A 25,816-nucleotide genomic window follows, 5' to 3' on the forward strand; every position below is an offset into this window, starting at 1 on the left:
ATATTATATTATATTATATTATATTAATTATATTATATTATACTATATTATATATCATATCATATCATATCATAGTTCTATTATATATAGTTATATATAGTTCTAATATATATATTATAGTTCTATATATATTATATGTATAATATATTATAGTTCTATGTATTCTCTTCATTGCTAGTCTCTATGAGTTCCTTTGGTTTTTTCACATATGGTTTCGAGCTCTTTGAACATATTTAAAATTTGTCAAGCGTGGATTTTCTGAGGGGCTATTTCTATTTCCCTGCTTCTTGGGCTCCATTTTCTTGTTTCTTTGCATACTTTGTTGAAAAACAGAGCTGCTGAATATTGCCATGTGGCAATTGTGAATATCTGATTTTACAACCCTCCCCGGTTTATTGTTACTTCTTGTGGCTGCTATTGTTTGTTTAGCAATATTTCTGCTTGATTTCACTCGAATGTTCTTATTACCATCTAATAATCTAACAAATATACTACAGCTACTTGTTTGTTACCAGTCTTCCCAACTAGAATGTGAGTTTCATGATTTTGCTCAGCGCTCTCTTTGCAGGATCCAGAATAGTGTCAAGTACAGAGGAAAACCTTTATGATTATTTCTGGAAATCAAAGGAAAGGGAGAGGAAGGAGATAGGAAAGGGAGAGGAGAGGGGAGGAGGAGGAGGGGAGAATACAGGACAGGGGAGGAGAGGAGGGAGGTGGAGGAGGATGAGGTAGAGGGGAGAGGAAGGAAGGGAGGGAGGGAGGAAAAGGGGGCTGTGTCTCCACAAGTAATCTCTTTCTGGGCATATTACTACTACTACTAAGATATGTGGGAATCTGGGGGGCAGCCCCAGAAAATTATGAGGAGGTAGGAATTTTCCACATGGTTCTGAAGAAGGGAAAGAGATGTAAACAGCAAGAACCCATCAACATTCCTAAACTCTGGAAGGCAGGCAGATGCAAAGTCAGCATGAGGGGGGCAGCCCAGACACCAGTGGGAGCTGCCTGTCCGTGGTCATGGAGGGCCGAGCAGGCCTGCCAGCAGACCCCAGGGCCCTCGGGTGGCGCTGGGGCCCGGGGCCGGGAGTAGGGCTACCCAGACTCACCTCTGTGACTCTGAGCTGTGACCAGAGCGGGGACCACAAAGAACACGTCTCCAAGCAAGTCCAGGAAAGAATTCCGTATTTCAAGCGGGGACTGCTGGTTGTGGAAGTATTCTCGAGCCACCAGGTACAAATACTGGGCGGGGATGTTCTGTAAAGAGTCATGGTCACAGGACGTCAACCCCGAAAACACTGGGTGCGCGGTGCGATCCCAGGCCCACGCGCATCGTCCACTCCACGCTGGGAGGCTGCGGTGCACGTGTCACCTCCACCCGCCTCACAGAGGAGGGCTGCGGGGTAACTGGCTGGTGCAAACTGGCGGGGCCATGACGCTCTCGCCTCTTTATGCCCGAAGCCCGTGCTCCTGACCACAACAGACAGGCCTTTCTGCCGCGTTCAGAAGCAGCTGCCCTAGGCCGACAACTGCATCATGAGTGGGCCCTGCTGCTACAGGAAACTGTGGGCCCCTTGTTCAAAAGTGATGAGGATTTCTAGAAGGTGACAACAGAACAGTCAACTTCGACAGGAGGGCTTTGTGACTACGTGGGGTGCACGCCGGGAAGCTGGGCCTGCTGCCCCCCAGCACTGCCCCAACCCTTAGCTGTTTAAGCCGAGCGAGGTGGCCGCTTGGAGCTCCTTCCTGTACCAAAGTGGGTACCTCCTGGGAAGGTTACACGAGACATACTGCCCGGCACACGATGGGTCTTCAGTTCTGTGGGTTCCCCTGAGTCCCTTCACGGGTACGCCCGCCTCCTGTCGCCTGGAACCAGCCAGCTGCCTCCAGTCTTCCACCCCACAAACTGCTCAAGCACAGATGCCAGACGGTGGGAGGGAAACTTCACGAAGACCTGGGCTCTGCCACGCTGGGGGTGTTTTTGGGGTCCAGTGCTCTGGGCGGATTGGGACAAGTCATTGCACCTTAAACCCTTAACACTAAGATAAAGGCACCTTCTTCTTAAGTTTCTTTGGAATTTGGAGGTGGTTGTCGCTTCTAGGCATTTGGGCTAAGATCAAGTGTGGAAGCTGGAGGTGGCATATGTCACACTGGGGAGAGCAGCTTGGACGCATTCTCTGGGTCCTTCAAAGGTTAAGTGCTTCAAACCAGGCCTGAGCAAGTGAGGAGTCTGTAGCAGGTGGTATAAGCATAGCCCCAACTGGGGCCTGTGACCTCACAGTACTGGGGTATCCAAGGTGGGTACAACTGTGTGGCGCCTCAGGTAAGCCCCAAGAGGAAAGTCACAGAGCAGATCTTGGGGTTCTGAACAAGGCTATGCGTCTACCTTAGAGAACTACAGTGAGTCTTCCTTTATGAGTTTTCATGTTCCTCTAGGTTCTTAGTAAAACCCAGGAAAACAAATTTAACCAGAGGCTAACTGATACACTAGGTATTAACTTCTTACTCTGGTCATACAAACATCAGCAAGCTTCCAAATAAAGACTGCAACCCTTTCTAATCTTAAGCAATTATTTGTATTCATTGATTCATTTCCCAAGACACTTGGTCCAGTTCTGGGTGGCCAGAGCCTGCCCTGGCAGCTCAGGGCATGAGGTGGGAGTCACCTGGACAGTTTGCCCTTGCATTGAGGACAGTCATGCCTACACCACACTCACTTTGACCAGGACAATGGAGTCACGCTAGTGAAATGAATGTGTAAATCTTTGGGGGTGGGTGGGAGGGGCCAGAACCCCCTGTGAGAAAGCCCACACAGGACATACAAATTCCACACAAATCATGGCCCGGCTGGAACAGATTTTTTTCTCATCAAGGCTACAATAAAACAACATTATTAGAAAGGCAGCGCCAGCGTGTTCCTGCACCCCGGAGAGATGGCATGCCCGCCGGTCCCCCACCCCTTCCCACACACGCCACTTTCCAGACTGGTGACCTGGCCCGACACCCCCTCCTGAAATGTATACCTGCTCAAATGGCCCCTTTCTGTAGGTGCAGACCAGTGAGACCTTCCATGAGACCATCTCCAGTCCCGCCTGAGAGATTCCACTGTCCGACTTGTACTTTAAATACTTTTCAAACCTTATCAGCAGCTCTGATCAACAGACAGCCACACCACCAAATAGTCCCCTATGCCTTCAGGCCTGCAGGGTCTCCTGCCTTCAGTCTACCCCACTTTGCAGCCACAGGGCTCTTTCTAAAACGAAAATCAAATCACGTCCCAGCCCCTGAGATGAGCTGCGTGCACCTGCCTTGCGCAGCTGAGTCCTGCTGATCTCTTTGAAGCCTCTGTTCCAAATTCGTCTTCTCCGTTCCTATGGCTCTCCTCAGCCCTGCTCCTTCACCAGCCAGGCAAACCTAACTTGTCCTCCAAACCCTTCCCTCCAACGGAACCAGCTGCCCCTACTGTGAGCCCCACAGGGCCTGATATTCCTGTACTGTGGTTCCACAGCTGTGTCCATCTGCCCTGACAGGAGACCAGTTCCTCAGGACTGCAGGAACTTCCTTCTTTTTCTAAGGATTTTTTTTTATGCATTCAAGAACTGGGGTATAGGCCAGAGGGGTGGGCTAGGGGTCAGAAGAGTCATGAGAGACAGAACAGGGAAAAGAACAGGTAGATCCATTGAAACACACTGCTGAGGGGAACAGCGGGGAGACAGGAGAGGCCTGCTGCGCCCTGTGGGTCACTCCCTGGCTGGGGATCGAACTCGTGCTGCAGTGGCAAACAGCTTCATAGTGCTGAGACTTAACCCCTTGTGCCACCAGGGATGCCTGGCATGTGGACTTTAAATGAACATTTGTTCAGTGAATAAATGACTGAGACAACCTGGCAGAGAACACATGGTGAGTAAATGCGTGACGAGAAAGGAAGGGGGAGAAGAGCCGTCTTGAGGATCCCGTGCTAGGACCCATCTGTACAGGGAGCCAACGAACGATGCTTCCAGCACTGCAAGAGCCCAGCACAGGCCTCATTTGGCCTGTGGTGACCACAGGCCTCATTTGGCCCCTTGACCCAGTTGTGTCCAGAATTCAGAACCTTTCAGGTTGTAGCTAGATAATTCAGTGCACGCACTCCACATTATGTAACATGCTCAGAAGGACAGCATCCCAATATCCACATAAATGCATCCACAAAGAAACACAGGAATAGTAGAATAAGAAAAAAGAACACCTGAGTGGGAATGACAGAGACTGGCTTCTGTGTGGTTACAAAAAACCTTTGGCCTTTCAGAACTCTTTGGATTTTGAGAGGTTGGCAGGGGGCTGCCAACCTCTACTGTGTGAAGTCTGGGAAGGAGGGAGGGTGGGGAAAGCAGCGGGGGTGGGAGGGAACAGAGAAGGCAGGAGGGAGATGGGGGTGCACCCCAGGCCCTACCCAGAGCACGACCCAGCAAGGCTTGTTAAAGCTCCTTGCCAGGCCCCGCCCAGCCCCGCTTACCAGGATGGTGCGTGTCAAGTGCATGGTCACAGACTTGTTGGAGCCCTTGAGGATCTCGGGAAATTCCTTCTGTGGAGAGAAGGCACCTCAGGCATCCGCACCTCAGGTGGTCGAGGGAAGCCTCACCTGGCTTTCCCAAGGGCAGCTGGGAAGGGCAGATGCACTGGCTGTCCCCTGACAAGTGGCACAGCCCTGAGTTGGGTCCGGCAGTGTCACTTCCTGTCATACCTGCCACCTTGGGGACTGCATGGTTGCTCTGTCGAAAGGCCACAAGACAGGTGGAGTTGTGTCTCCCCAAATTCCTCTGCTGAAGTTCTCACTCCCTTTCCCCCATATCCAGAATGTAACCTTATGCAGAGGGGGCCGAGGGGCCCTTTGAGCACACGGGTGGGAAATCCTGCCACTGCTACTTATTTTGGGTCTGAAGGTAAATGCTGCTAATGTGGCCAGCACCCCACAGCACCATGGCCAGTCCCACCTGCCTCCCACGTGCCAGGTGCTCCCTTCTGGGCCCCAACTGGCAAGCAGGCAGTGTCATTCCAGCTTCGCAGCTGAAGAAACGGAGGCTCAGAGACACAAAAGTGGCTTTTCTAAGTCTCCCAGCTAGTGTGGAAACAGTTGTAACATTTGTGTAGTTAGCATCGGGCTTTAAGTGTGGTGTCCTCTGGTTACCTGCTGTGTGGCCCTAAGTGAGTTGCCTAACCTCTCTGAGCTGCCGTCCTTCATCTGTGAAATAGGGCTGATCTTACTACTTGCCTCACAGATACACACTAAATAACTTGCAAATAGTCAGCAATCAGTAGATGTGAGGTAACTGGAATTATTCAGGAGGTGGAAAGGGAATCAGTGCCTGGTCTGCACAACTCAGAGGCTTGATTCGGTGCTCACCTCTAGGTGTTACATTCATTGCTGACTGGAAGAAGGAAGGGAGGGTGTGTGGTGGGAAGGAAGCAGCCCCTGAGGTAGGGAGTCCTCCTCAGAAAAATCCCAGCTCCCAGCATACACAGAGAGTCCTTAGTAATTAAACTATAAATAAGTTGAGGGGCTGGGGGCTCCCTCAGACTCCAAAGAGACGGATATGTTGAAATTAGTTACCTCAGTGACTCACTATCCCGAGGTTTTCAGACAAAAAATGAACTTGGGACCTTCCCTTGACAAATGAGTAGTATTTCCACTCCCTTGTGCTTTTAAGCTGGAGGGTTGGCCTGGGAAGGCCACTGAACAAAATAATTACTCGTTGCTCTTACTGTGTACCAAGCAGCTTCCAGCTTTCCAAGCTTTCCAGCCTTGCAGTTCCCCGGCCACCTGCCAACCGCGGGCTTCCCAGAGGCCCTGATGGCAAAGGTCTTCAGAAAGAGAACACCAGACCACTAATTTCAACATTTCTCTGGTGTCTCTTTGAATTTAGTGTCAAAGTCAAGTCGTGGCCGGTATTAGTTTGTGAGGGTGGTTATAACAAAACACCCCCGTCTGGGTGACTGAAACAGGAAGCATATTTCTTCACATCCTGGAGGCCACAGGTCCAAGGTCAAGAACAGCAGGGCTGGCTTCTTCTGAGGCCTCCCTCCTCCTCTTGCAGCTGCCGCCCTTCTGCTCACATGCTCTCCCTCTCTCCTTCCACCTACCTGTGCTTCCCTGGGTCCAGACTTCTTTTGAAAAGAACACCAGACAGACTGGCTTAAGACGCACTTGAGGACCCTGTTTTAGCTTAAACAGCCGAGACACTGAAATGCCCTCCATAGGCCACAGTCTGTGACGGTAGCAGTGCCCTGGACTGGGGTTCTCAACTGCCTTCTTACACGGAGGCAAAAATCCCCTCCTCCACCTCACCCCTAAACATTGCGTCAGTCAAATTAACAATGGCCGGTGCGCCTTTACCAGCCTGACCAATGCGGGGTTCAGTTCTAGAAGGCCACAGGGGAGTCTCAAAGTGGACAGACCTCTGTGTTCCTTTCCCTCCTTTCTCCAGCTTGAAAGGAGGAGGCTTGTCAATTTAAATGAGCTTTATGAATTTAAGCATTCCACTATGCTGAGGGCCGGTGAGGAATTTTGGTTTTGAACATGGAGGGTCAAGAAAGCAGGACTCCCTGTCAGCACTCAGGCCTCAGCTCACATGGCCCCTCCTCAGGAGGATCTTTAGTGATCACTTTCTCTTCCCTTATGTGGCCTCTTCTCCTCAGTTTACATCCTTCCTGCCACTTGTCACTCTCTGGAATAGTCTCTTCAACCTGGCTCTTTCTGTGTGAGAATGTAAACCAGCAGAAAGCGGGAACTGTGTGACTGAAACTGTGACCAGTGACTGCCATAAGCTCAGTTTTTGCCACAGCACATAGAAGGTGCTCAGTTCATCCCTGTTGAGTGAATGACATATGCCACTAGTTTCACACCTGTATAACCTGAGAGAACATTTTCAGGAGTCAAAGGCCTCAACCAAGGTTGGACATGAAAAGGTAAATTGATGAGTTTCCAAACCTAGCTGAGTTTCATCTTTGAAGCTAGAACTGTGTTTGTTTGAAACAAACACTTGTGATGTTCTGAACAATGCTCCAATGGGCCCAATCCTCTCTGACATTTTTAGGAGTCACTTCTCGACTCTTCTCTCTGAGGAGAAGGGGGTACACTTGCCATGGCAGGCCCACCGTCCATCACCCTCCTCAGAGAGAGAAGATGATCACTTGGCTGAGAGGCTCCAGCCCTCACAGTATTTGGTGTCACCTAAGGGAACCCCAGCTGTGGAGACAGAAAGCCACCTCACCCCCTGGGAGAGACCGGAAGTACCAACAGAATCCTCACCACGGGCAGCAGGAAGCCACACTCGTGGCTGTTGACTCCGATGATAGAAGGAACTGGGTGGAATTGTTTCTGAGTCAATAGATCTAGAGGCTCCTCAGGAAAGAAAACACCATCAACCACTCGAGTGAAAGACTTGGTTTTCTGAAATAAGAAGGGAAAAATCGACAGCTGTTTCTTTTGACAAATTCTGCTGTCCCCACGCCCCAGCCAGGCTGAGCCGACCCACTGTAGTGGTGGCCAAAGTGCATTGAGAAAGGAAATAAGCCACTGTTGGCCTGTCCCAGTGTGCAGTGCCCTGGGGCCCAGCCTCCTTGAGCAAAGGGGCTCAACTTTTTTGGGCCTTGGTTTCCTCATCTGCAAAGTGGGTAAGAACAGTAGTCACCCTAGAAAAATAGTAGCTTTGCTTAGTGGTTCTCAAAGAGGGGGTCCAGGACCTATGGTAGCAGCAGCATCACCAGGAAACTTACTAGAGATGCAAATTTTCAGGTTCCATCCTGGACCCCTATGAATCCTAAGCTCCGGGGTGCCATCTACCAGGAGATTCCCATGAATGCTCAAGTTTGAGAACTGCTGGCCAAGGGCAAAGGGCAGAGTGGAGAGTGGGGGGATGGCTGGGGTGGGGTGGTGGGAAGCTCGTCCTGAGATGTCCGTCTCAGCACGGCACCTGGGGTCCAACTGGGTATTTCTTAGGTCTGAGGAGGCGACACCTGGCTCTCATCTTGGCTTTTTCAGGTCTCTGTGTTGAGAGGGGGGGGAGAAGGGAATACACAAAGGAGCTGTCTTGCAACATCAGGTCAAGGACTGTTGCGTATTTCCTGGACGTGAGCAGAGCTACAGCGTAGCCCCCCTCCATGCCAAATAACTACCTACCACACATGGAAGTCTGACACATACAGTAGCGCTCATTCAAGGACCATCAGAAGCTCTCAAGATTGGAAAGGCCTTAAAAGCTCATCCAGCCCAATGAATTGTCCTGTGGCTGAAATTTGCCAGTGGCCACCTAGACCCTGATACCCCAAAACGCATGTCTCACTCTCTTCCAAAGGACCCCGTCCTTTACAGACAACTGGGTTTCCAGAAAGGCCTTGGTTATACAAACTCAAAGTGGTTTCCTAATAGGACTTGTAGCTATTGATCTTGATGTTAGCTTCTGGTAGCATGTGGAGCTAGTGTGGTGCCCATTTCTGTCTGTGAGATGCCTTCAGTGATGACAGATGATCTTTGACTTTTAATGGCTCTTCAGGCTAACCAGCACCCATGAGCCATCGAGTTCCTTAAATTACCTATAAGGATTCTGCCTTCCACACGGGCAGACTTTGCTCTCTCTCTTTTTTTAAAGATTTATTTATTGATGCATACAAGAACTGAAGTGCAGGCCAGAGGTGTGGGGGGTGAGAAGATTCACCAGAGACAGAGTGGAGAGCAGAATAGGCAGATCAACTGAAATACACTGCTGAGGGGAGCAGCGGGTGGGTCATGAGAGGGCTGCCAATGGGGTCACCGTTCCAGCTGGGGATCGGACTCCTGCTGCAGAGGCTGCAGACAGCTTCACAGTGCTGCCCTTTAACCCAAGTCAGGCACTGCTGCGAACCACTAGTCCCTAGCCGAGGTAGGATTTGCCTGCTGCTCTCATCAAAGTGCCACCCCCCCCCAACCCTCCCTTACCCACTTCACCTGGCCAAAGTCCAGCAACTCCTTGGATGATTTTGCCCTCAGGCACCGCAGCAGGGCTGGGGAGTCCCAGGCCTTGAAACCACAGGCTTCTGCAATCACCTGCAACTATTTCCAGAGAAGGACTAGGTCACAGCTGGGTACTGAAAACCTCCCAAAAAGAGCAAGTTGGAAAGAGTCCTCGATAGAAAGAGTCCTCTGAAGAAAGAAAGTAATATTTAAACAAAATCTTAGTTTATGTAAAAAAAATAGAGTCCTTGATCCAGCTACAGGCTGGTCTGCTTGCTGCCCCCTACCGCCCTTGCCTGCAATGAATGTACTCACCGAGGACAGGTGGGTGTGGGGTTCTCCGCACTCTCACCTGAACTCTTTGTCATCTTTAGCAATTGTCAGAGCTGGGCAGGTGCTGTGTCAGCCTGTGGGCCTGGGACAGTTAAGATTCTGGGTTCCAGAAAGGCCACTCTGGCTCCAGTCCTCCAAGGAGGTGAGAATCTCAACTTTGGGGTGCTAAATAGAGCTAGGAGCCCCAAAAGTGAGGAGTAGCTTTGCAAGCTCCTTAACTGTCAGTTGAGGCATGCCTCCAGTCAGTCCCAGCTTGTCAGTTCTTGGAAATCTCTCCCTCATCCGAGCTGGAAAGCCCCAGAAGTCTCATTTTCTGTCTCTAGACCAATTCTATTCACTCTGAAGGTCCATCTCCCTCCTCCCTCGGACTGTCCTTTCAAACTCTGTAAGCTTCCTCTTCTAGACTCTTCTCACCCCAAGGATCCTGTTCTCTACCCCGCCCTTTGCTTGCCCTGACATTGAACTTGGCCACCTGTCCCTTCAAAATGACGGCCCTTCGTCTTCCAGGGGTCACAGTGCTCCGAGAAGCCCATACTCACACAGAGTTCAAGGAGCACCTTCCAAACACATGGACCACAGGTTAAAAACCCTTGCCATGAAACACTATTGTCTTCTTGAGCTGGTATATGCCTTTGCCACTTCTAAATCCAGAGGCCCCAGCAAAGCTGAGAAAACACTGGGCACTAACACACATGTAGTGAATGAATAAAGATGAGCCCAAAGCAGAAGTTGATATATTATGCTACCAAAATCAATAACCCCTCATATGGAGGTTATTTTCACACTATTATAACTCTGCATTTCTGTTCTTAGTGTGTTTGTACTTTCTATAGGATATTTACGAAAATGCACCACTAAAATGTACAATACCCAGGTTCCAGAGTCCAGTGTTTATTTAATGTTCATCGACTGAATCAGCATATCCCTTAACTCAAAACATTCAGTGAATGTGTACAGTTGCCTGATATCCCAAGGCATTACACTGGGACATGAAAGATAGGCCCTCATTATCTGGTAGAGTGCTAAGACAAATATCTGGGAATATATCTTATCTCCACACACTATCTCATGCCAAAAACATTAGTTATTCATAGCGTTATTTCCACTGAGCTGCAAACGGCATCAGAATCTTTCTTACATAGTAGTCTAGGTGAAATAGAATTAAGTACAGGAGCTGAATCGTATATAAACAGGGGACTGAATTATATATCATAAGCAAAGGATTAGTTAAGGTGGAAGAACAATCACACACATGCACACACACACGTGTGTGCACATGTCCCAGATAAACACATACACACAAGCATGAAAACATACACCCACACACACACAGAAGCGGACACAAACACACAGTATTTGTCACACTCGCACGCACTCAGTCACGCACATCAGCAATACTGCACTGTGGGGCTGCACCCACTTCCTGCTGAGCCAGGCTTTGCATGATGGCCTCCTCTGGGCTGGCATTGGCCTCTTTGATCACGGTCAGTAAGCACAGAGAAGCACACGGTCTGTCCACACATGATCACATTCTTTCCTGAGAGGAAAGCGGAGAGGGTAACCATGCACCTACATCCTTACTCCTCTCGTCTTCAGCGGTCTTCAGGTAAGGGATGATGGCCACCCCACTCTGCATGATGGCTCTGTGGAATAAGCCAGTGGTCAGTGGGGACAGGAGCTGGAGAGAGAACACAGGAGATGAGGAAGGTATGCATGGGGCTGGCTACTCTTCACACATGCCACCCGCCCTTCTTGAAAAAAAGCTTTCGGCCCTCCCTGGTGGTACAATGGGTTAGGGTGCAGCACTGCAAGCTCACTGCAGCCACTTTAGTGCGAGTTCGATCCCCGCCCCGGAGGTGACCCGCATGGTGCGGCAGACCTCTCCTGACCCGCCCGCTGCTCCCCTCAGCAGTGTACTTCTCAATCTGCCTGTTCTGCTCTCCACTCTGTCTCTGGTGAAGCCTCTCACTGCCCCTGCACCTCTGGCCTATATCCCAGCTCTGTATGCATAAATAAACAAATCTTTAAAGAAGAAAAAAAAACTTTTCCTAGGAAGCTCCTCTGAGGGGGAAAAACCTGGTTTGAAGGTTGGAGCTGTGAAGGAGTTTGGGCAAGTTATTGAATCTTTCCAAGTCCCAGTTCCTGGTGATCTTTAAGTTCCGAGTGCTAGCTCCGTCAGTTCCTAGCTGGGTGAACACAGGCAAGTTGCTTATTACTTCTAACCACCAGTTTGCTCCCCATTAATACTGAAATAAAAATGGAACCTACATCCTGGAATTATGAGGAGCAGGAGAAACTAAAATATAGAAGGCTTTGTACAGTGTTTGTTTGAATGGTGGCTAGCATCATGCATGTAAAGTGAGTTACTATAATCTCCTTATTGGATTAATTTGAAGATATAAAAATACTGTGTCTAGGGCTATACAGAAGTCGTGTAGCTGTTTTCTGTGATTAAATTTTAACTGGTGTCCACACTAGAGCTGTTTCTAGGACCTCTGTTCATACCTTTATCATCCATTTCTTGCCAAGAGTTAAGTGTATTTGCTTTCAAATTCTTGTTTTTTCAGTTATACTTACTATTATAATTCCATAATGGATGAAATATCATGGCAATGAACAAAGTGTGTATGTGAAAAAAATTTGTTTGGGGGAAACGAGGCCTTGATAAAGGCAAGCAGTGAAGAAATACTGCTGTCAAGTTAGATGCGAACACGTAAGAGTAAAGTATGTAGAGGAAAATAAAACCCCATGAGCACTTTCATCGTCTATGATCAGGCATCTTGAAGTTCATGCTCATCGGAAAGAAGCTGAAGTGGCAATCTGAGCGCAAGAATTCTGCAGGAGGTCTCTGCAAGTGAAGGCATGTTGGCCTTCCAGTCAGCAGACAAACTGAAATGACAAGGCCGACATCAAGCCGCCGGTGAAGGAATGCGCATTTCATGTTTTAAGTAAAACCAAAATGATTATATGAATCATGTGTTATTTTATGCTTTTAGCTGAGTTTTTCTATTAGACACGTAATTACCAGTTCTGGCACTGGATACCAGGGCTTATTTTATAAACATAAATGATTTTTTCCTCCTATTATTATTCCTCCTTGGGTGATTCGCTGAAGCCTCCCAGGACAGCTCCGGTCCACGAAATGAGACCGAGGCCCTAACTCTCGACGTGAGTCTCTCAGGAGGCCACAGAGCTAAGTGTGTTTGTTCAACTCCAAAGCCCGAGTCTATTTCCTAACCTGTCACACTGAGCCTAGTTCAAGCCCCAACGAGGCATACTCACAAGGCCGGAAACACTGATGGCTCCCGCTGACTCGCCGAAGATGGTCACGGAGAGGGGGTCCCCACCAAAGACCTCGATGTTCTTCTGGACCCAGGTAAGGGCAGCCACCTGGTCCAGGAAGGCCCAGTTCCCCCGAGCATGCTTGTTCCCTGTGCTGGGGGTGAAAAGCAGGGTAAGAATGCCCAGTGGGCCATGGCAGTGGGGTTGGGGCTGTAGGAGGGTGTCAGGGCCTCGCCACAAGAGTGGCAAGTTGGAAGTTTGGTGAGAGCGGGAAAACCAGGCTGGGTTGCCCCCCTCTGCTGAGATTTGGATTTCCTGAGAAGCTGCTAGAAGCTACACAGCCAGGAGAGAAATGCACAGCCTTGCAGAAGCAATGGCGGGGTCTGCCTAGGTCCCTGGAGTCCACGGGCCCAGGGGGTCCTGCTCTTAGCAGCTGGGCTCACACGAGGTATCGTGATCTGGGCATGTGCGAGCTGTGTGACCTTGAGCAAGTCATTTCACCTGCTTTGCCACAATGTTCTCTTGTCTACAATGGGGCTAATTGTGGTGCCTACTTTGAGGGTGGCTATGGAGGCTGATAGTGCCAGGCACACAATAAGCGCTGTATCCACATTAGCAGTCACTAGTCTGCCAACCACCCCGATTCACCCCTGGGGTCTGCATCAAGACTGAACCGTAGCCTCCCAGTCAAACTCCCCTCTGCAGCCTGGGCATCCTTCACCTGGCCTCCTCTCTGCTCTCCAGAGCACAGCCTGGCATTCAGGTCTTTGCCAACCAGACCTGCCCTCACCTATCCAAGTTCATTACCTATGGTGTCCTCGTCTGCCCAGATACTGGAAACGACTTTTGGAAACCTTTCTTTCTCTTTTTTAGATTTATTTGTTCATACAGAACTGGGGTACAGGCCAGAGGTGCAGAGGCTTCACCAGAGACAGAGTGGGGAGCAGAACAGGCAGACCGACGAAGTACATTGCTGAGGGGAGCAGCAGGAGGGTCAGGAGAGGCCTGTGGGCAGCTCCGGGGCTGGGATCTGCTCGCACGTAAGCGGCTGCTGCCAGCTTGCAGTGCTGCGTCCTAACCTGTTGCACCACCAGGGAGGGCCCTTGGCAACCTTTCTGCCAGAGGAATCCACTGCAGTCCCCACTGCAGACAGTCGCCAGAGGCGTCACTGCTCTGGTCAGGGACCCCTCTCAGCCCTCCTTGCCTCCAGGGACCCCCGAGACACCTCCCAGTGCTCCAGCCCGCATGGTGCTGCTTCTTTCCGGCTTCTGCTCTGCTGTACTTGGCAGCCTTTGCTGTCCCCCAACCCCTGCCCTTGCCTTTCGGGTGCAGCTGGACTGCTGCCTCTCTTGGTCTCCCTGATTTCTTGCAGCTCTCAAGACCCCCCCCTCCTCCCGGTCTCGCACTCTCAGGGTTAAGCCTGCCCAGCCTGGTGGCGTGAATACTGGTGCCGCTGCGTTAGCTCCCCATGATGCCAAGGGCTTCTCAGGTCAGGTCCACATTGGCGTCACTGCTGCCTGCCCCGCTGTGACCAAAGCAGCCTGTCCTCTTGCGCTCTGCCATGTCCCGGTAGGACACCAGAAGGGGTCAAGAGCCTCAGCGCTGTTCTGTGACCTCTGAGGAGCTGCCGCACCTCTGCACCTCCATCTGTCAGTGTAGAATGGGAACAGCGACAGCGAGCTTCCAGGAGGACTGTTCTGAGGGTGAGCTGCAACCATGCCAGGTGAGCGGCTGCGCCTCACCTGGCTCACAGTGAGCGTCAAAGCATGTGTGGTGCTACTGGAGGGAGGGGCTGTATCACTGTTCTCAGTAGCATTCCAGGAGCCCCGAGGGGGGGCCACGGAGACTCCTGACCGCTGGCTCACACCGTCCCACTGGGCTGCACGTCTCCAACCCCCTTGGAGTGGGTGTGACCTTTGACTAGCTCTGCCATAGGATGTGAAGTGAAGTGTTGAGCGCCACCTGCAGGCAGACCCAGGGAGACCTCCCTGGTGTGACTCCAGGCTTGTGTTCTAATTTTAGAGGCCTGGAGCCCTGGGGAGAGCAGAGCCTCAAGGTGGAAGGGGTCTGGGCCCCGTGGCTGACCATGAAAAAGGATACCTGTCAACTGGGAACTGGCCTTCCTGAATGAGAAAGAGATTTCTCTCTTAAAAGTTACTAAGATTTGGGGGTTCACTGTGATAACTAAGTAACTTGGGCCAAGTTGGCTCAACGGCACTGTGATGACTGGACACGGAATCTCCTATGACCCTGGTGGAGACACTCACTTAAAGAAGCCAAATATTCCCAGCCGGTACTGGATAGTCACAACCAGAAGGTCCTCGTAGGCAGCCAGGGCAGAGCCGTCGAAGATGGAGGCTGAGCCAGTCTTGAAGGCGCCCCCAGGAAGCCACACCATGACCTAAGGAGGGAAGAAAACTCTCCAGTCAGGCCTCCTGGATGTCCTCACCCCCTCCCCAAGAATGTCAAGAAATTCTTCTTTTAGAGAAATAGAAATCACTTCCGTTTCTGAACAGCATCCTGTTTTGTGAAAGGTCCAGGTTAAGCATGCGGGTTCTGTTACCTCAATAGCCGGGTTTGATTCCAAGCTCTGCCACCAATTAGCTGAGTGACCCTGGGCAGTTTACTTAACCTGTCTGGAACTAGTTTTCCCATCTGTAAGGTGTGAAGAATGAAAGTATCTCATAGCCAAGTGCTCAGGGAGTGTTAACAAATTATCACTGAGCTTGAGACTCACAGGAAGACGGAAATCACTGGCAGCCATATGGGAGAGCAAAAGTTGCTAACGATGTTTTAAGCTAAGGCTCTATTCCTACCTACAGAGAAAGGGAGGAGAGAAGAGAAAGAAAGGAAAAGATGTGTCAATATTTTAACATATTGGATAGAACAACTGGTTAATTAGAGGTTATATTGGGAAGGGGCAGGAGAAGAGAAGAAGACCACTGAGGGGACATAGGAGCTGGACGAAAGCACTGGCTGAACACGACGTCTGTCCCCACAACATGCACGACAAGGAGCAGACACTGTGCCTTCCCCGTGCTTTAGCCCTTCCATCTGTAGATTGGGGCCAATAATCTTTACCCACTGGGTTACTGAGGGAGTGTGTTGTGCTGGGCAGGTAGTCAGTGCCCACAGGTGCCGCTGACGTGATCCAGGAGAGCCAGTCTCCCAGTCTCCTCTTGTAGCATGTTTTCGTGTGATTAAAAACACAAATGTGGAATTTTACACTCACTTCTTTACCACTCTCTTCTACAAGGGTCTTTCACAACCTTAAGTGAAATGCTTAACATCAGTACCTGACATTTCATTGAAAACAGGAAAAACTGGAGGATGCTATTATCCTCTTTAAAGAGGGGATGTCTCAAACAACAACGAATTGGAGTCTTTTGTAAGAGTGGTTTTCTAAGAGTGAACAGGTCATCAAATGCTTCAGGAGAGACGAAACAAAATAAAAATCAGGGGTGATGTCATCGTCAATAAGGAGGCAACAGGAAAGAAGATCAGGGGAATCTGTCCTTATGACTTTTAAAAAGCTGTTGATGCGTCCAGTAATTACATTTCCCTCAGACTGAAAGGGGCCAGGTCGGATTCCAGACACCCAACACAACTTGCTGGCCGGAGACCCCAACGCGACACGTAGCCTTACGGGGAGCTTGGAGTCAGAGTCTGCGTGGGCAGGTGCGTAGATGTTAAGGTAGAGGCAGTCTTCCGACACTTCCAGTTTGGGGTAATGCACCTTGAGTATGTATTCATCTGTGATCAGCCAGTCTGAGTTCTGGAAGCACCTTGGGAAAGGGAAGGAGAGACACCCCCTGAGGTGCTGTCAGCAAACTTGCCTAGGCGGAGTCAGTTCTTGTGACAGCCAGAGGGGAGATCTAGTCTTCCCCTGTGCCTGAGCCAAAGAGGCTTATGGGAGCTGCTCGGACAGAGTCTAATCATGCCTTACCCTCGTGGAGGCACAAGCAGACAAACTATAATTCTCTTTCCTACCCAAAAAGGGAAGGAAAAGCACATTGTGCAGAATAATTATACCACTAACTCCAGGCAGCCCCCTATGTCTACACCCACCACTGTAATCCAGACACATGCATCAGGACTCAAACCAGCTCAACAATTCCTCAAACTCTAGAGGGCAGGACACTGGCTTGCACATCAAGGGCTTTCTCAGGAAGCTCCCATTTTGAGCTCTAGAGGAACAAAACAACATTCACAGGAACCAACTGAGGTAGGAGGGCAGGAAGGCTCCTGCCTCCAGCCTTTGCTCAAGCTGGTCCCTCTGCAAGACTATAATCCACGTCCACTTGCTCATGTTCTTCCCTTTCAGTGCAATGGCCACCTCCTCCAAGAAGCCTTCTGAGATTATTCCCCCCTGCCCATTTAGATCATCTTTGTAGACATCTATAGATTTTATGTTATTTCTTAGAGCATCTTCTAGGCTTGCATAGCAGTGTCATCATTGACCCCAGCTCAACTGAGTAGCTAAACGCTTGTACTTCATAGTTCCTAGCACCAAAGTAAAATGATCAGAAATCAAGGCCTCACACTTCCAGAGCCATCCTTGTCTCTCCCTCAAGGTGAAGCCAGCTGGTTTCCTGTGTGCCCTGGTGCCCTCCTCCAATAACGGCTACCCTGGCACTCGTTCCATTAACTTCACTGTCATTATTGTTTAAGTCACCACCACAACTACAGGTTCTTTGAGGGCAGCTGTACATGGCTCACATTGGTGTCCCCAGGGCCTAGTGAAGAGCTAATTGTTCAGCTGGTTCTCTTGGATATTAGTTGAATGAATAAATGAACAAATGAATGAACAGATGAGTTTCAGCTTAGTGTCCTTGGCCCTGAGCCTACAGAGCTTTTCCGTGACTGAGGTTGCTTCTTGGCACTAGAACATTCATGCTACTCGGGACTCCACTGTCAAGTGCCAAAGTGGTTCTTATGAAACCAAACTGAGGTTTCACAGAATTTGAGTGAGAACTTCTATAGATCTCCAAGTCTCACCTCTGACCCAATGCTCAAAGACCCTCCACATTTCACCTGGGAACTATCAGTAGTTGGCTACCAGAGCCTGAAAATTCACAGTGACTGGCACTCCCTAGCTCCCTGTCTCCTGTGTCTCAGAAACACCCAATACTCCACAAGTATTGGTGGGTTCCCCACAATGGGCCAGACCACACTCTGGGTACAGTGTAGAGTGCTGGAGCTAGACCATTACGAGGGTCTTGGCTCTAAACCCTTCTTCTCCGGTGAGATCACAGAGGCTGGACCTGGGTGAGAGGGTCACACAAAACAGCTCGGCAATCCCTTTCAACCAAAACACTCAATAAGGAGGTCGGTCGCAGTGATTCCCCAACCTGACTGGTCCTCAGAATTCCTACAGTGCTGTCCACTAACAGAGTTTCCTGGGCCCTGCACGTTCAGAAGGGAGCCCAAGGTGTGCCTGCATATTCTGAACATTCCCTCAGCTCTGCCGATTAGTCAGTTGGGGGCCATGTGGTTTCTGAAGCTCCCTTACAATTCTTTGTCCTCCCCTCTGCTCCCCAAGGCCCACCCAGACTCGCCGTTCCCATTGGGCTGCGTGACCTTTATCCCCCTCAGTGCTCTGCCCCCCACTCCTAGGTTGCATGGAAATGAGCATGGCCTTACAATTTAGGGTAAGAAGTGGCATCTCGGGAGCCGTTCCAGGGCAATGCAGGCTTCGGTTTCTCAAATCTCAGGGATCCTAGAGGGGGTGCCGCGTAGGGCACCCCCAGGAACACGTTCACAGGCTTGGGGCTTCCCAGCACGGAGACTTGCTTCCCCCGGACCCAGCCCAGTCTGGTGTTCCTCTGTGGGGCCTCAGCAGCTGGCCCTGTGGAGGAGAAACAAGAAAGGGGGGGCCCAGGGGCTCGTGGGTGGGGGCAGGCAACAAGCCGAACTCGGAGCTCCCTGTAGGGGCGGTCGCTCCTGGCTTAGCGGCTGCGCCCTGGAAATACCAGGGTTCCTTTTCATGAGGTCAGGTCCATTGCTTCCTTCAGGACTGTCTGGGGTCACCTTCACGAGCACCATTTAGTTCCTCGTAAGAGCAAGCAGTAAGCCACACAGCTCTCCCGTTAACTTGGGAGGCCACCTCCGCCTGCAGCACTGAAGACTTCCCTCACTGTGACACGGATATAGGTCGGGGCTAAGACCCGAGCACTCAAAATCATCTGGCCCAGGTTTCCCCACCTTCTGACATTTTCATAACTCTCAGCGCAATTGTGGGTGAGGCTGTGCCTGCCCTGTACACAAACGACTGACTGAATTTTTTTTTCTTAAAATTAAATTGAAATAAGCTTTCAAAATTTTACCTAGAGGAGAGCTAGGCAACTGCATCTATGGGATGGTAATTAGGTGTACACTTCTGAATACACATAGAAATATACATCAATGAAGATAAAAAAAATTACCTCTCATCGGATACCGCTTGAAATCAACTCATCCACCTCCAGGCTGGATGTCACTTTGGAGCACTGAGTGCACATGTTTCTGTCCACATAGAACACGGAACCTTAACCGCCCAGTTATATCCTCAGCAGGACCTAGTTGTCTTAATGTGCTGGCGGCCGGCACTACCGCGCAGATTCTGACTCATGCCCCACCCCAGGACCCAGGCCAGAGCTCTCCAAGCCCCCTCCAAGCAGGACTCGAGCAGCCAAGGGCAGGAACAGGGTCTTCTGAGCTCTAGCCGTGCCCAAGGAGCCTCCGACTTCCAGCAATACCCTGAGGTTACCGTACAACCTTCCATGAGACCCCCAGAGACCACAAGTGTAAGCTCATTTGCACAGTAAAAATCCTCCCAAATAGGGAAATCTCCTTATCCCAACGCCTGAGGACCCTCTGTGACCACTAAGTGTCTCACCCTTGGTGGCAGCTGCAAAGACCAAAACAGCCCAGATCAGGGTGTGGACGGGATGCACCTTCTCCCTGACCATCCAGCTGGCTCCCCTGAACTCCCAGGACATCACAGCCACCGCTGGCCTCAGAGGACTGTGGTCATAAAAAGAACCAGCTCCCTCTTAGACGACAAATGTCGAGCAGGCTGACACAGGATGCAGGAGTGGTGAAGAACAGCGTCAGACGAAGATTTTTCAAACAATTTGCCAAGCAAGACTTTCCTGTTCTGATTTACATAAGAAGAAGCTGATGATTAACCAGTGACTTGGGGAAAGACAACTTGGGAGGCTTTGGACTTCCAGGATGGCAGAGTGGAAAGAACGTTTGGGATTAAATAAGCCAGAGACTCAAACTCAAATGCCTACGGGGGTCAGGGCGGCAGCAAATAAGCAGTGAGTAAAGCTGACCAGGAGTGACAATGGTGGGGGGGGGGGCGAGGGGAGGTTGTGAAAAAATATAAAGGGCAGTGACTTTTCAACTCCAGAAAACATTCGGTTTCTGACAACGTAAGAAACCTCTTGATTTTTAAGTGATTTTAAAGTGATTTGGCTTTAAAATGTCACAGTGTGAGTCCAACACAATTTCTATTGGCTGTGTGTTGAGTTGTGTTGTAGATGAAGTCTCTACAATTCTGATCTAGGCCCAGAACTCCCCATGTAAATATGAGGAGACAAGCCCAGGGAGGAACAGTTATTATAAGCAGTTTTGTGGGGACCTGTTCTCAGCGTCTGGGTTCTCACTGCTTCACTCCTTCAATTGGACAGCCATCCCCTGAGTTACAGTTAGTAGATCATGGAAGAACATGGATGGGACCAGCAGGCACCACGCCTCGCTTAGGGTAAAGGGACCAGAGGTTTGGTACTGGCTGGGTAGAGTGAGAATTATCTGGGGCTTTTTGTTGCAAATGCATCCTTCTGCCCCACCCCTTGGAGATACACGGCATAGATACATAACAACAATGGCAGATTTAAGAAGCATCAGTCTAAGGAGAACCCCCAGGGTTGTCACCTCTGAGACAGGCAAGGGAGTCAGCGTTAGTCTTCTAGTTGCAGAAATGCACAGCAGGAAGGCTCTCCTCAGCGTCAAAGCAATGGGCTGCCTGCTGCACTTTGCTCAAGGCAGATGTTCTGTAAATTGGTCGATTTAAGTCTGCTAGTAAATAAGTTTTCTCCTGAACTCCAGCTCCAGGTCTGATTTGCTGCTAACAGTGCCAGAAATTATGGAGAGAAGGCTGCCGTGGAGTCCTCTGTGAGGTTTTGAGTATTAACTCAGCGGAAATCACATATGGTTCAAATTCACCTCAAATTGCCCCTGAGATCCAGTGGACAATGTGGACAGCAGTCTTTGTGTGTGATGATGTTTGAGAATGATGATGGGGTAAGGGAGAAAGGGAGAGCCTATATTAGACATCTGGATGTTCCAACAGTCCACCTGGAGGTGGCCATTAATCCAGGTGGTGAATGGGGGCTGGGTGGGGATATCTAAAATACTTCCAGCTGTTCTGCAGGGTTTCCTTCTTAGTGCTCACATTAAGCATATCGTAATGCATGTTCACAGACAGGTTTGCTGTCGACAGGTTCGAAGTCTTAGAGCTTTGCAGGTATCAAAACACTATCAAGGGTCCTCCCTGGTGGCACAATGGTTTAAAGCGCAGCACTATGAAGCTATCGCAGCCACTGCAGCAGGAGTTCAATCCCCAGCCAGGGGACTAATCCACATGGCATGGCAGACCTCTCCTGTCTCCCCGCTGCTACTCTCCAGCAGTGGATTTCAGCAGCTCTGCCTGTTCTGCTCCCCACTGTCTCTGGTGAATCCTCTCATTCCCTGCACCTCTGATCGGTACTCCAGTTCTGTATGCATTAATAAATAAATCTTTAAAAAGAAACACTAGCAAAACACGTCCATGTCTGGGACATACAGTGGGTGATAAAGTCTGGAATTGATACTTTCCTTTTAAAAAATTAAAAAAAAATTTATGCAGACAAGAGCTGGGGAGGTCAGAGTTTGGGGGTGGTGAGAGGATTCACCAGAGACAGAGTGGGGAAAGAACAGGCAGATCTACTGAAATTCACTGTTGAAGGGAGCAGCAGGGAGACAGGAGAGATCTGCCGCGCCATGTGGGTCACCTCCCGGGCCGGGGATCGAACTGGCACTGAAGCAGCTGCAGCTCACTTGCCTCCCACCAGGGAGGGCTTCAGCTTATCTTTTAAAGCCCAGTTCAACTACCACCTCCTCCAAAAAACTTCCCTAGATCTCTTTAACTCCCGGGTGCTTTGCTCTCTTGCTCTGTTTTGGTTGTGTGCATGACTATCTTCCTTTGAACCCACCAGCTCCTTCCGTGTGTCTTGGCATTCCCCCAAACTCAGCCCTTAACCTTCTAGTGTCATAATTAGCTCCCCTACTAACTTGGCTATTCCATTAATACTTTTCTTTACATTAACCTTTAAAAATTGGTCATTATCAAAGAAATCTTTCTATATCTGGGGATAGTGTTTTGAAACAATGAGGATAGTGTTTTGAAAAGAGTAGGGTACTATGTTTTTGCATTTCTGCACTATAAAAGCACTTCCCTTCTCCTGGCAGTCACGATGGTAAAGAAGTTTACCATGAAACTCTGTAAAAAGTTTTAGTTTAAGTGCTAAAGAGTTTAGTTTACAGAGCCCCACAATGGAGAGGACAAGGTGGAGATTCTGCCCCTTCATGGGGAAAGAGAAGGGGAGCTAGGTCGGGAAAGCAGGGGGTGATGCAAGATGCCCCGAGTCCCCTGAATCCCAGGGTGAGGGATGCATCATACACACGAGGCTCAAGGCCACAGGGGCACCAGGACACGTGCCTCCAGGGTGCCTGCAGCTCTGAGCCAGGCTGTGGCACACAGCAGCATGGAAGTTGGGCAAAGATGGATTTTAGGTGATACTCCTCCTTTCTGGGATCTATTATTCCTTGGAAGGAAACATGGCCTTAAAGAGAACTCATCTTGAGACCCTGGGTGGGAGCTGGCTGGGGAGCGAGGACTGGCGGCCTATAGAGGGGCCTTCTGGACTTGCGAATAAGGAGGAACCACAGCCTGATCCTGGCACTGAGGGCCAGGGGAGCAACCATGGATGTGGACTGAAACAAGAGAACGGACCATGAGCTTGCCACCTTGGAACTCACCCTCCTCCCAGGGGCCCTCTGCAGGGAGACACTGCTGTGGAGACCATGGCTATGTGAGAATCTTCATTAGTGGGTCCGGGCTCTCTCTTCTCTTCTGCAGCTGTGGTCACCTAAGCTTCCCCCAACTCTTGGACTAGATACTAATTTGGAGAGCAGATCTGGGAGGGTGGGAAACGAATCTGAGAGACTGCATTTATCTGAAAAGCATGTTATTTATAGAGATGATTTAAAGTGTTGAATAGGACCAAGTCTACCAGATGAAGCTCAATATAAGCATCTTTGTTAACCAGGAGGTGAGGTATTCTTCTTTTGTTAACAAGTGATATATGTCTAAATATCTATATCCTATATATGTCATGCCAAACAAAGTCTCTCTCTTGTAGAAAGTCAGCATTGAAATACAACTGTGAAGGGTCTGGCTTCCCAACTGTTTGTATCCTGTTTAAGTTCTACCTCTGATGAGCTCAGGCATTCCCTAATGTGCAGGACCAGCATTCTGGAAAATATTATTAAGTTGGTAAACAATGATGCTAGCTATTATTTATGGAATGCCTTGTAGAGCTCAGATCCCGAGCTGCATGCTTTGTAGCCATTACCTATCATGTGATCATTCCTGTTTTGTGAATGAGGAAATGGAGGCTTTGAAGGTAGAATGAACTGTCAAATACACAAGATCAAGAGCAGCACTTAAAGCCAGATTTCCTGCTTTAAGCTGTAGGCTTTACCACTTTGGCAGGGTGGGGGTGGGGTGGGTAGACTGGTTCTTGCAGTTCTGGATTATGGGAAATCAGTTAATCTTCTAGGAAGTTGAATAACCACTTGACATCATTCCCTCAAGACCTTGATGTGCTGTTAGTAGCACAGACCAGTGATCTTCTGGGCCCTGGGGAGCACAGACCTTTGACAGGTTCTCTCTGTTCTCCCAGATTGCTTTGTTGAAACCCTGAGGGAGAAAGCAGAATAAGAGCACCTCTGTCTGAGGTTTGACTTAAAACATGTTCATGTACTCTTGCTCATGCAGGAGAGATCAAAGTTTACTTCTCTATTCATAAGGGAGGCTAAAGGAATCCTGAAAGCATCAGAGCAATGGCTGGCAGTTCCAGATTCATGGTCATTTGGTGGTAATGGTCAAGCACTGATACTTAACTATGACCTAGTCACACACCAAGGGCATACAATTCTCTAGTGTCACGGGCATGGATTTACTCTGAGACGCATATCATGACTGTCCCACTGGGGCTTACTGTAAGAGCTATACTTGCTTAAGCCTAATCTGTGGGATACCATCATGTGTCCCAATGTGTGATGTATAATAGAAAACTCAGAAGCCTAGAGGACAAAAAGAAATGGGTAGAAAGAATAGTTGAAGAAATAGTGGCCAAAGAAACTTCCCAAATTCAATGAAGCACACGAATCTACACATCCAAGAAATTCAACAAGTCTCAAGAAGCACTAATTCACAAAGAGCCAAACTGAAACACATAATCACATCACTGAAAGGCAAAGACAAAAAGAGAATCCTGAAAACAGCCAGAGAGAAGCAACTCATAATATGCAAGTTATCTTCAATAAGATTAATAGGTGATTTTTCACTAGAAATCACAGAACAGTGGGATGACATATTTGAAATACTGAAATTAAAAAAGAAAAAAAAACAACTGTGAATTAAGAGTTCTACATCCAACAAGACTTTGATTCCAAAATGAAGTAGAAATTAAGACATTTTCAGAAAAATAAAAAACTAAGACAGCATGTCACTGTTTTATCTGCTAGACAAGAAAAGTCTTGTTAAAGTCTTGTTCTTTTGAAATCAGATGACAGTAGACAGTGACTTGAATCCACAGGAAAAAATAAAGAACACTGGTACAGATAACTAATAGACAAATTTAAAAGTCAGTATTAAAGTACTTTTGGCCTGTAACATCTCTTTTTTCTCTATGTTTTTAAATAAAACTATACATAACTCTAATTTGTTGTTGAGTCAATGGCTTTGTGTTCTTTAGATGAATGCTCAAGAGTAGAATTGCTGAGCCATAAATTATTTCCATCATTCTTCATTTTGATCATTCTTCATTTTGTACATTTTTTCCATCTCAGTTGTATTTAGGGGTTTTTCTTAAGTAAACTCAGATTTTCCGAATGGCTATACCAGTTGTTTATATTTCCACCAACTGTGTAATTGGATTCTTCTTTCTCCATGCCCTCTCCAGCACTTGTTATTGGGAGTCTTTTTAATATGTGCCACTATCATATATGTGAGATGATATCTCTTTATGGATTTGACCTCATCTCTCTTATTAAAAGCACACTTTTCCCTGTATGTTTGGTTATTTGGTAAATTGGTAAAATGGATTGTCTGACTTTTTGTTATTAAATTGAGCATGGCTGCAAGGTTTCTGAGGTGCTGGGAACGCTCTGTACTTTGATCTGTGTGGTGTGTACGGGGTATATACCAAGATGGGATATTTATCTTGCTTTTACTAAGAGGGATAAGGTGAAAATCACAATGCAATATCATCTCATACATTTGATAATGGCATACATTAAGAACTCCCAAGAACAGGTGATGGAGAAGATGTGGTGAAAGGAAGAATTTGAGTGCCTGTGATTTTTTCATACTTTTCTGCATTGTTTGAAACTTTGCTTACAATGACCATGTACTATTTTTCTAATCAGAGAAAATATCATTCATCTTATTTTTGGAAAGACATTATGAAGCCAAATTAAAGCAAATAACTCTTAGGGATATGAGAGGAAGGCTCCAAACGAAGTATACTGACACATTATAAACACTCAATGAATATCTGTGGAATATAGAATCCTGGAGGTTGTCTCCAGAGGCCAGGAAATCAAGAACAAAGGAAGGTTAAAGGGTTGTGTCTTTGAGGGGCACCTATGGACCAGGCATCCCTGCCCCTGTCTGGCTAGGTCTTGGTCACCTTGGGGAGCCAGGCAGGAGGAGAGGGGACTTCCTGGGGAGATTGTCTGAGCAAGGAGACTGTGGTGTGCTCGTGCCATTCCCAAAATCTTTATCACTTTCCAAGACTCTTTATCACTTTCCAACATTGTGTGCTGGTGATATGTAAGCATTTGAGTCAGTAACTCAACTTAGTCTCCTCACCCTTGCTCTAAAGGACTTCTCAGGGCTGCCTTTGTGAGATGAGAAGCAGAGGT

At 48.8% G+C, this 25,816-nt stretch overlaps 1 protein-coding gene across 1 annotated transcript in view; it reads right to left on the bottom strand.

Annotated features, from left to right (window-relative positions):
• The window catches only part of CES5A (carboxylesterase 5A), a 42,883-nt gene extending 26,611 nt beyond the window's left edge, over positions 1-16,272 (bottom strand). Inside the window, exons 1-8 of the mRNA XM_012733210.1 lie at positions 16,224-16,272; positions 14,845-14,978; positions 12,578-12,731; positions 10,869-10,973; positions 8,957-9,061; positions 7,283-7,423; positions 4,490-4,558; positions 1,104-1,251 (exon numbers count right to left, since the gene is read on the bottom strand). Of these exons, the coding sequence (XP_012588664.1) occupies positions 1,104-1,251; positions 4,490-4,558; positions 7,283-7,423; positions 8,957-9,061; positions 10,869-10,973; positions 12,578-12,731; positions 14,845-14,975 (853 nt within the window). The 5' untranslated portion in view covers positions 14,976-14,978; positions 16,224-16,272. The remainder of the gene's footprint in view (positions 1-1,103; positions 1,252-4,489; positions 4,559-7,282; positions 7,424-8,956; positions 9,062-10,868; positions 10,974-12,577; positions 12,732-14,844; positions 14,979-16,223) is intronic.
• Between the last annotated feature and the right edge of the window lie 9,544 nt (positions 16,273-25,816).

Source organism: Condylura cristata, unplaced genomic scaffold (genome assembly GCF_000260355.1).
Source record: "Condylura cristata isolate star-nosed mole 26May11 unplaced genomic scaffold, ConCri1.0 scaffold00039, whole genome shotgun sequence".
Classification (NCBI taxonomy): Eukaryota; Metazoa; Chordata; class Mammalia; order Eulipotyphla; family Talpidae; genus Condylura; species Condylura cristata.